The sequence below is a fragment of the Ruditapes philippinarum genome, unplaced genomic scaffold, assembly GCF_026571515.1.
Source record: "Ruditapes philippinarum isolate M1 unplaced genomic scaffold, ASM2657151v2 ctg382_1_1_1_1, whole genome shotgun sequence".
Taxonomy (NCBI): Eukaryota; Metazoa; Mollusca; class Bivalvia; order Venerida; family Veneridae; genus Ruditapes; species Ruditapes philippinarum.
Genome location: NW_026864643.1, coordinates 121,926 through 133,860, shown reverse-complemented (window position 1 = coordinate 133,860; position 11,935 = coordinate 121,926). Strand labels below are relative to the sequence as shown.

At 33.0% G+C, this 11,935-nt stretch overlaps 1 protein-coding gene across 2 annotated transcripts in view; it reads left to right on the top strand.

Moving 5' to 3' along the window:
* Window positions 1–11,935, top strand: part of LOC132726368 (WD repeat-containing protein 87-like) — a 31,602-nt gene continuing 19,667 nt past the window's right edge. For both annotated transcript variants that reach the window (XR_009625183.1, XM_060711683.1), the window contains exons 1-6: window positions 1–108; window positions 3,388–3,423; window positions 4,393–4,502; window positions 6,751–6,914; window positions 10,908–11,063; window positions 11,331–11,412. Coding sequence is in view for 1 of the 2 variants with exons in the window: in XM_060711683.1 (XP_060567666.1) it covers window positions 3,402–3,423; window positions 4,393–4,502; window positions 6,751–6,914; window positions 10,908–11,063; window positions 11,331–11,412 (534 nt within the window). In the remaining variant the exon portion in view is untranslated. The remainder of the gene's footprint in view (window positions 109–3,387; window positions 3,424–4,392; window positions 4,503–6,750; window positions 6,915–10,907; window positions 11,064–11,330; window positions 11,413–11,935) is intronic.

Sequence of the window (11,935 nt, the reverse complement as noted above, 5' to 3'; positions counted from 1 at the left end):
TTTAGTGACACTGAGTATCCACGGTGCTTACGTCATGATACAGAAGAAAAATGGCGGTAATTTTTTCAAAGAAAAGACGATGTGTAACTCACTGTTGAAATAAAAAAGGTTTGGTATAAAAATAACGTATAAGAATCCTCTCCACTATTCAAATTCTATTGTACGATAAATGATGTGCCCTTAGCAAGATTGTTTACATTTTCATAGGTGGCGCGATAGCTCAGTTGGCTGTCCACTGGCTTCACTCCTGAGGTCCATGGTTCGAAACTTCGATCGTGGGAAACACACATAAGAAATCCAGGCAGGTTTTTTTCCCCACATGTTGGGGAAGCAGCCCAGCCCTTAATTTTGGGGAAAAATTACATAAAATATTTGCAAAAGGGGAAGAAAAAAACTTGATGTAAATTCAATTTTTGGGCAAAACTGAATGATTTTAAAGAAATTTTCTTTGGGGAGGCAGCCCTATCCCAGCCCCTGTTATTATAAGGAAAAAAGGCCCTGCCAGGTAATTCTCGCATGTATTAGTGCTATATACTGGACATTTAAAAGAACCAAGAGGTCTTTTCAATAAGAGCTAAGCCTAAGGGCTGGTTCCCGGATTCCCTTGTATTTCATAGCTTTCTCTGAACTGACTAGTCTATAGTCATGACTACGTCCCTGCGAGGGGTTTAACATTTATGAAACATAGATAGATTTTTTTGTCTGACTGATCAGATGATGTCATGTGATTGTGTGAACAGATGAACTGCATTCTAAAACATGTAAACTTTGCCCGTTAAAGAGAATAAAATTTTGTTTTTCAATTTATCAACTCTAGTTTATAATATACGTAAGTCACATTGCCATTATTGTGAAAAGACCTTAGGGTGTTTTTATAATGTGACACGATACAAACGGTATGCTGATGACAATGCCATAGTAAAGGGCTATCAATAATTGAGCCAGGATTCTGGCCTGCTCTTATTCAATCATTCATGTAGAATGCCATAGAGTAAACTAAAGATAAGCATATGATTATAAAAAAATATATATTGTCAATGTCTAAAAAATTGGGGTGTATCTCAATTTGCACATTTTGTTTGAACTTGGATGGTCTGATAGAGTACGGTACGACCTTAACAGAAAAAAGTCACTCCATATTCATTTCAGATATGTAATGTTGCCATTTTGTGTTCAAGAAAATGCAAACATAAGTGTCATAGCTTTAATGACACACTAAGGCTCCCACGTTAACAATTTTTTGTAAACGTTTACACGATTGCTAAGAACTGAAACGATACCGTTTAAACAGTGGTATCTCTATGTACTATATACACCATGCATTTGAGTCGCCAAATGATGTCTTACTTTCTATTTTAAATACATGTACAAATAAAGAATGTTCAGGGCTCATCACGATTGAGTCAGCACACATTTTCTGCATTGTATCCCCATTTTTTACCAAAAATGTATTACAGTACTGGACACGCGAAACCCGCAAAAGTCGCGTTATGCCGCGAGTGTAGTCTATGACGCGACGGGACACTACGCGGTAAAACATCGCCGCGTGCAAGTTCGCCGAATTTCATGGCTGTTCACGAAAATGGCCGCGATGTATCGCCGTAATTTACGGCGAATCTTCAGCAATAATTGTAGTAGAAACGTTTACGAATGAAAATCGAAACGAATCCGTTTAAATGTGTAAACGTGGGGGCCTTACTTGTCATACAGTAACAAAGTTAATGTTGAAAATCTAAGGATTTTAGAAGTACGGTCGGTTAAACGTTTACAATGTATCTTGTCTCTGTTTAATCAGTCAGCATTTTTTCTAACCATAACACCCCTATCATGTATCATTATTTTCCAATAAGTAAATAAAAAACATAATTTTACTTATGCCCAAATATTAACCTTGTAAGTAATCCATTTTTATTTACTTAAGAAAATTTGTGCCACAAGATTTTACAAGATTATCCAAGTGTAAACAAAATCTGGGAATTTTATGGAGATGTTAAGGTCAATTGGCCATGCTGTTTTTTATTCCAAAACAAGACTATGAATATCTATTGATCGATTTGGATACCCGTGTCAGCAAATGCAAAAAATTGCTATTTCCTTCGCTTAAAAAGATAATTTGGACTATCATTCAACCTTTTTCTTATTTATCAGTTTAATCGAGTAAATGCCCAAAACTAGGGCTGTCATTGATGGAAAATTTTGTATCGATTTATCGAGAGACAAATATTGACGATACATCGATATATCGACTTTGACAATAGATACAATGAAAAACATTTATATATGTGTTATAAATTGGGATCATGGTGTTATGCATGTTTGTATTACACATTACAAACACTACAATCTACCAGAAGTTTTTTTTTCTCTGTTATTCTTGTCAACGAAAGTTCAAGTTAACCAAGAAAACTAGAAAAAAAAAAGACTTCTCTTATAAGCCAAAATAGAGAGGTATATTAACAAACAGAAATAAAAAATTTTTTTAGCTTGTGTGTATCGATATTGTATCGGATGATGAATATCGATGATATATCGATATCGCGATAATCAATGAGAGCCCTACCCAAAACGGGGAAAATACATGATAAACCAGGGTCTTTGATTTTTATAAAATCATGGATGAATGGGAATTTTGCGACAGTATTTCTGATAATTTCATATTTTCAGGACAAAGGTTTTTTTGAAGCTGAATGTATTAAAATGTGTCTAACAGTCAGGCCATATGCAAAAGACTAAAATAGAAACACTGAGACAGCCTCAATAATTCCTAAGATAGTAAAATTGGTTAAATAGAGTTTCTTGCATTGCACATCAATTGTTCCCAGTCTTCTTATTCATATTGAAGTCGAGTGATGAAACATTACTTTGTACTTTACTTGCATGTGAAATACATGCAACTTATGAATACATGCAAGCATGATGATATTTGTATGAGATACATCAAAAGTTAAACCATCTAAATATATTATGATGTTTCTTTAGAATTGAAAAATTCCTGTTTGAATTAAACTTACATATTAAGTGGTACGTCTCCTTTGTCAGGGGTAACTCAAATTGGAAATTTTTCGTGAGTCTTCAAAGAGAAATGAAGAGGTTGAAAATGTGCATCATTATTTTCAGTCTTTTTTAAAATATAATTATTTATTATATCAATGAGTGAAGAAATTATTAAAAAATTAAAACAAAACATTTTGTTAAATTCTGATTGGCTTCTTCAAATACTAAATATCAAAACAACATGCAGTTTGTACATGTATTATTTATTTATTTCTGTCTTTATTTATTTATCTATATTAATTTATCTTTATAATTATTTGTTTATTTGATTTGATTTCAAATTTTATTTTGTTTTATTTTATTTTTTTATTTTTTTTATCTTATTTATTTCAGATCACAAACAGAAAATGAAACAGTTTGACACTATTGGTAATATTTGCATTTTTTACATTAATCTTTGACCTTTGATGTGAAAATAGACTTTGACTATTATAGAACTAAAAAAAATTATCTTCAATTATATTCTGCAGTGCCTTTTTTCACAAGTAGGGGAAAGGACCTTTCCCTTAAATTTGGGGAATTAAATGGTATATTTGTAAATGTGGGAAAAAAAACCTTGATGTAAATTAAATTACAGGGAAATTGCATGGTTTTAAAGAATTTTCAAGAGGGGGAGTAGCCCATAAAAGGTCCTGTTATAGAAGGAATAAAAGCAGCGTTTTTTTTCTCTACTTTGGGAATGGTGCCTGTACCAGACTGATTGGGGAAAAATGCGTTATTTTGAATTAAATTGGGATTTTTTTCATGCATTTTGTCAGCTACAATTAAGATTAGTCATCATGAATAAAAACAGCTTACAGCTTCCACTGTCCAGGTAGAACTATTGAGTGGTGATTTGTATGAAAATATTGTATTAAAATGATTTCAGAGAAATCACTTGGCCTTGTGGCAATTTTGAACAGCAATTTTGGGAATTTAAACATTGGAAATTGGGAATTTTAATGTCTATTTTCTATTGGGAACAGTACCGTTTTAGGGTAGTAGTTATATAAAGAAAAAAAACACTGAAAAGACACGATTTGTTTTATATTTATTAAGTTTAATAATGCTTAACTAACCAGCATTTAATTATTAAAATTTTTTTTTGTGATTTCTGGTTTAGAAACCTAGGATGCAGTATGTTATATGGCATGACTTTATATTTATGTTATATGGCATGACTTTATAGTGCTATGGTTATGTACCAAAAGTAGGATTTGACATTGATATTGAGAAACTAAAAAAAAAACTTTAGACCACATGACTAGAAACGTACCAGTGTTTAAAACAAATATGCTTTCAAAGAAAGTCTTTTTTTATGCTTTTTGTTTATTAACATCCCTTTGTGTTGGTTTGTAGCAAGATGGGATAAGCTGAAAAGTTGGAGGGTTTTGAGTGACGAGATTGAGGACAAACTAAAGGCAGCGGAAAAGTCTGATCATGGAATGACGCTTGATATTGGACCACAGGTTTGTATTGTTTGGATTTTTTTACTTTTTTTTTCTTTTATTATTTCAGAATATTATAATGATATCATATCATATTTCATGTTTTGTGTTTTCATGTTTTGTGTTTTCATGTTTTGTGTTTTCATGTTTTGTATTTTCATGTATATATTTTGAAAATTACACTGTATAACCATGGTGTAAACTATGTTTATTTTGTAAATTATGTTTTTGAGGCCTACATTGCAGATTGGGTAACCAAATGTGTAGCCTTGTTAAAAAGACTTAAATTACTTACTTACTTTCTTACTTACTTGCAGCTTAATTAGCTTACTTACCTTTAATACTTACAGACAGACATACTTACTGACTGACTGACTTACTTACTGACTAGTAGCAGGGCTCCAGATAAGATGCGTATGTGCCTAAATTACGCATGAAAATCACAGGTTTACGACATACTATCAAAATTTCAAGCGTCAAAAACGCACAAGAATTTGTGATTATGTTATGAACAACATTTCTCCTGCTTAACCAAAACTTAAACTTATTGCTGATCATAAGTGTGAGAGTAAGTTTTGTAGAGTTTGCCTCATTTTTTGCTCTTTGAAAATATCAAAGTGAAATCAATTTTGCCTAAAATACTAAATCCCAAACAGCAGAGGATGAATTAATTTACTACCCACCCATATGTGGCCTGTAAGCCAATCAGAGCGTCTCTATTACGGAAGTGAGAACATACAAAAAGCGTAAACAAAACTGCAAATACTCATGGACTTAAAAAAATTATCTGGAGCCCTGGGGTGCGTTTCATAAAGAATCTTAGGACCGATTTTAGTCGTAAGTGCAAAACTGTGATAAAACTGCGTTTCAAGAAAAGTCCTAAGTACAATCTTAGGACTAAACTTAGGACTATTCCTATAGGTGCCTCAGGGCACTCCTAACTTTTGTCTTAAGTCATAAAAACAAAAACAAGTGCTGAAAAAACATTGCAGCTCCTGTTTTATTCTCAATATGTTAAAATAAAGGGCATTTATAAGTGAAGAAAAGGATTTTAATACCTGTAATATTAAAAAAAAATTTGTTATAAAAATTTTACACTGATTCAATATGAATTATAATAAGTATTGGTTACGTGTATATGACTTAATTAAATATTTTTAAGGTAAATAAAACTTTTGTTAAAATAAACATGTTCATTTTTGCTAACCAGTGTGTTGATATGTTTTATTAATTAGTAAATCTATACTACTCATAGTATATAGGCCTATGACTGACATTGTGACTGATATGGCTTTGCCGGACTTAGTTTGGCGTATGTTTTATTTTCAAGATTCAGTAATTTTTAATACTTACATATTATATATAAAATTCAAACACGCTTCACATTATTCCCCTATATAAACAGATAAAGCAGTCAAGTGCATTAGTCATAAATAATTATGCATGGCATGGAAAAGGAAAGATAACACATAATATAAAGTCAGAAATGACGTCATATAAACCAAATGACGTAAGATAAATTACTTCAATGCATAATAATGTTCAACATGTTTTTATTGATTATCTTTTTTATTACCATGTTAGAATGGAAATAGATATTATCTTTTCTTACATTACAGTAAAATAATATACGGTTAATCGTTCAAATGCTTTGTAATAAATAACTCCGTTATCGGCGTTTGTTAGTACATTTATACTAGAAGCATTATTCTACAATACTTCACTCAAATGTCTCATAAATATTAAGAGGATATTTTACATTTGAGTAAAATATGGAATATTTTTTTCAAGAAAGTATGCAATTTAAGAATGATTTTAAAGGAAAGTAAAAAATTGTTCGTGCTCAAGGTTACAATTATAACATTAATGATATGAAGGAGATTAGAAGTAAGTTAATACATAAGAAATATTAATGTATATTTTTACACAATGTCAATTTTACAGCATTTTTATATTTAATCATCCGCCATTCTATTTCACATGACAATGACATATTCTACAGGATATGGAACAAGTGAATATTTTTATCTCCATTAGGAAGATTTTGTTATAAGTAAAAACTTAGGACTATTCCTAAGTAGAGTTAAGACAGTTTCTTGAAACGCTCCTAAGTGCAATCTTATTCCAGTCCTAACTTTAGTCTTATGTTTTAGACTTACGATTCTTTATGAAACGCACCCCAGTTGTAGTAGGGATTATTTTTACATTTTTTTTTATCTTAAAGTGACTAAAGTCAATACAATACAATACTTTTTTGTTTTCTCCACAGCTTTTGTATACATTGCGTCACCCTAGTTCATTGAAATGTATGCATCACTCATCTTCAAAACTTGGAGAAATGTTCACCTGCCACTATAACAAGGGGGCTGTACAAGGGGTTCGTGTGTGGCTTGTCGAAACAAAGGACAAAGAAGGGGCTTGCAAGAATAAAGGGTAAGTTGTAATGCAGGAAGGATTTAATTCAGACTTAAAAATAATATCCATACACAATTTAATTTTCAACCTTATTTATATAGTTTTTTCAATGCTGGTTACCCCCAGGTATACATTCCGCAGGTAAAAGATAGAAAAGTTTTAGTTTTTTTGTGTGGTGCTGAAATGTGTTTTTTTTTTTTTAAATTCCAAACTGTAATTGTTAAAGCAAAAAAATGTATTTTTCTCCAATTTTCTTAATATGGTTTATAAATTTCTTTGATCTGTAAGTTTTATTTTGTGCTTTGGTAGTATGGATTAGAGCCTTAGTAGTTAAAATAAAATGTAATATCTTAAACCCTTAACCCCGCTGGCTGAATCTGTGCACTGAATTCGCTTTGTCATGAATTTGGAACAGTTTATTTGAAGTTTTAGAGATTTTAGTTGATAAGAGCTGACCATGCTCATGGCAAAGGCCGATCATTCAATGGTTCATTCAGCAGCAATATTTCACCATATATAACAGAGGCCTATAAAGTCTACTTCCCAAATTTTCATTCAAATGTATGTAGTTTTCCCTAACCAGCTTTTTTTGGTTCCCAAATTTGAAATTTTCCCAAAATCAAGAGGCTAAGGCCTCTTCCCTATGAAGTGTGAAAAACTACTGCAGCAGGTTAAAAATACCATAGCAGCATGACATATATATTGTTGCTTTTTCACTAAGGAGACCATAAGCAAATTTTAGCTTTTTGATATTAAACATCATGAAATAACACTGGACAGTTTGAAATACAACTTTTGGCACGAGTATTTAGTTATATAAATCATTTTATCTATTACTATTGAAGATAAACAGTATGAATTAGTTTTGTTCCCAAACTTCCGTGACCAGGTGTCGCGTGAAAATTACACAGGATATTTACTATAACAGTCTTCACGAAAAACTTTAAAAAGCACAGGACATTTGGGCCAGTAAAATTTCAAATCTTACTGGACCTGGTGATTTTTAGCCGGACCAAATACATAGATAGGTAACAAATTGATGGGTAAAGGAAAACACTTTATCATGCTTCCCTTAATAATTTTGAAAGAAGCATAATACTTCTTGTATTCTAGGCCATATGTTGACAGATTTGAAAAATCTATAAGGCTCAAATGTTTAGGCAAAATTGACTAGCATTGAACAAGAACAACACAATTTGCTTCAAACAAATCACTTTCACACAAAATATTAACTTAACTCAATTATCACAAAATCATAGCTAAATAAAGACCATGATAAACAATGGTTTAATTTCTGTAACTGTACGGTGTGGTACGGAAAATATCCAAGAAAAAAAGGACGGCCTCCATTACTCAATACAATTTAGACATCTCTAGCTGTGTTTTGAACAATTAGGACAGAACTGATGGGTTTCATTTGCAATTAAAAGGCTAAAATATCAATCTTTTAGATAACCCTGCCTCATTATTATACCCCCAAAAACAAAGTTTGGGGGGGTATATAGGAGTCACCCGGTGGTCGGTCGGTCGGTTGGTCGGTCGGTCGGTCGGTCCAGACGTCCGTTGCATTTTCCTTGTCCGGAGCATAACTTGAAAACTTATGGTTGGAATTCAATATAACTACATACAATGGTCAAGCACATTGAGAGGAAGTGCAGTGCACAAGAACCATAACTCTATCTTGACTAATTACAGAGTTATTGCCCTTTGTTACTTTTCCTTGTCCGGGGCATAACTTGAAAACTATTGGTTGGAATTCAAAACAACTTGATACAATTGTCAAACACAATAAGGGGAAGTGCAGTGCACAAGAACCATAACTCTATCTAAAGTAATTACAGAGTTATTGCCCTTTGTTGCTTTTCCATTGCTTTTTTTTTTTGTCCGTTGTATTTTCCTTGTCCGGAGCATAACTTGAAGACTAATGGTTCGAATTCAATATAACTACATACAATGGTCAAGCACATTGAGAGGAAGTGCAGTGCGTAAGAAACATAACTCTATCTTGACTTATTACAGAGTTATTGCCCTTTGTTACTTTTCCTTGTCCGTGGCATAACTTGAAAACTACTGGTTGGAATTCAAAACAACTTCATACAATTGTCAAACACAATAAGGGGAAATGCAGTGCACAATAACCATAACTCTATCTAAAGTAATTACAGAGTTATTGCCCTTTGTTGCTTTTCCATTGCTTTTTTTTTTGTCCGTTGTATTTTCCTTGTCCGGAGCATAACTTGAAGACTAATGGTTCGAATTCAATATAACTACATACAATGGTCAAGCACATTGAGAGGAAGTGCAGTGCGTAAGAAACAGAACTCTATCTTGACTTATTACAGAGTTATTGCCCTTTGTTACTTTTCCTTGTCCGTGGCATAACTTGAAAACTACTGGTTGGAATTCAAAACAACTTCATACAATTGTCAAACACAGTAAGGGGAAGTGCAGTGCACAAGAACCATAATTCTATGTAAAGTAATTACAGAGTTATTGCCCTTTGTTGTTTTTCAATTGCCTTCTTTTTATTGTCCGGAGCATAACTTGAAGACTAATGGTTGGAATTTAATATAACTACATACAATGGTCAAGCACATTGAGAGGAAGTGCAGTGCATAAGAACCATAACTCTATCTAAAGTAAGTACAGAGTTATTGCCCTTTATTACTTTTCCATTGCTTTCTTTTGTCCAGACCATAACTTGAAGACTAATTGTTGGAATTCATTATAACTTCATACAATGGTCCAGCACATTGAGAGGAAGTGCAGTGCACAAGAACCATAACTCCTTTTGACTTATTACAGAGTTACTGCCCTTTGTTTCTTTTCCTTGTCCAGAGCATGACTTTTAAACTACTGGTTGGAATTCAAAACAACTTCATACAATGGTCAAGCACAATAAGGGGAAGTGCAGTGCACAATAACCATAACTCCATCTTGACTAATTACAGAGTTATTGCCCTTTGTTACTTTTCCATTGCTTTCTTTTGTCCGGACCATAACTTGAAGACTTACTGTTGGAATTCATTATAACTTCATACAATGGACAAGCACATTGAGAGGAAGTGCAGTGCATAAGAACCATAACTCCATCTTGACTTATTACAGAGTTACTGCCCTTTGTTACTTTTCCTTGTCCAGAGCATGACTTGAAAACTACTGGTTGGAATTCAAAACAATTTCATACAATGGTCAAGCACAATAAGGAAAAGTGCAGTGCACAAGAACCATAACTCCAGCTTGACTAATTACAGAGTTACTGCCCTTTGATACTTTTTCTTGTCCGGAGCATAACTTAAAACGTATTGGTTGGAATTCAAAACAACTTCATACAATGGTCAAGCACAATAAGAGGAAGTGCAGTAATAAGAACTATAACTCTATCTTCAGTATTTGTAGAGTTATTGCCCTTTGTTCTTTTTCTTTGTCTTTCTGGACTTATTACAGAGTAATTCAATTAAACTTCATCAATGGCCAACCACATTGAAAGGAAATGCAACATACATGAACCACAATTATCTTTAATTGCCCACAACCATAACTCTATGTTTCAATTCTTTTACAAGGTATTCTGTAACTAGTAACATCCTCATTTCTGAAGCAGACTTGTGGGGGTATTAATCACATTTAGTGATAGTTCTAGTTTTTGATGAATTTTTCTTATAATATTTTTTCATGGCCAAAAATCTACTGGCCCGTCGGACCACCAACTTTGAAATAATCACTGGACCGATGCTAAATTTAGTGGCCTCGGGCCTCGGACTGGCGTTAATTTCGAAGACTGCTATAATCGCCATTTCTTTTGTTTCCCCTTTTGTAACGACACTCTTAAACATCAAAGGCTTGAAATTTTGTTATTAAATTGAAACTCATTCATGTCAGTCAAAGTTTTTACAGGAGTCCCTTCAACTTAGACTTACTGAAATTCTACTGTATATCATTTTTTCAATATTTCAGGTTCAAATTAAATTATGAGATAACGTGCATGACATAATTATGTGTCTATTTCAGGTTTGAGATAGATTGTGAGATTTTGTGTATGACATACGTGTCTAAACACAGGGTATACCTAGTATTCTCTTCTGATCTGACTCTTCGGGTGTTTACAGACGCTCGCAGTAATTTTGTGGAAATTGATCGTGTAACTTGTATGGCAACAATCTTATGGTGAGTTATTGATATAAACTTTTAATGTCTCAGCTGTGTCTCCATGTCTCTTCCATAGTTTAACAGTTCAGTTCTACCTTGGCACAAATACTAGATTCTAAATCAGTTTGTGTTTTGCTTGGGAATGGTACCCCTTTATATAAAATTCATGACATGCTGCTTTTTGGTGTTAAGCTAATTCTTCAATTATTTCCAGTGTCATACTTTAGAATGAAACATATATGTCAAGTTTAAAATGCACAAGTACCCAATTTTTTATATTACCAGTTTGATATACAACAAATGGGAGGATGAGGTGTATGCAGGAGGTGCAGGTTTTATAGAGGAGTGGAAGGTCGTAGGAGCTGAGGTATGTCCAGTCTCTGCCTTAAATTTTTCTATTTTAAAATAGCTCGACTATTCAAAGGATAGGGAGAGCTATTGTACTCACCCAAGTGCCTGCCTCACACTTTGTTTAAGTTTATGTTTGCCAGTTTTGGTATCTCTAAAACTACTAAATAGAATGGCTTTAAACTACACACACTTATTTCAAAGCATAATAGGAGGGTCCAATGCCGATAACTCTTGCAGTGATTTTTCTCACTTAATTGGAAAGAGGCCTTAGCCTCTTGATTTTGGGAAAAATTATCGCTAAAATTGCTAATTTGGGAAGTAAAAAAGCAGGTTTAAGTTCAGATTTTTGGGAAAACTGCATTATTTTAAAGAAAATTTCAATTGGGAAGAGGCCCTTTTTCTTGACATTGATTTTGACAGATTTATGGCCCCTTTTGAACTTGGAAAATTCTACATAATCAAGTTTTTTTTATCAAGGACTGAGAATAGTCGAGCATGCTGTCCTACATACAGCTCTTGTTACCTATGGTCCTAATGGA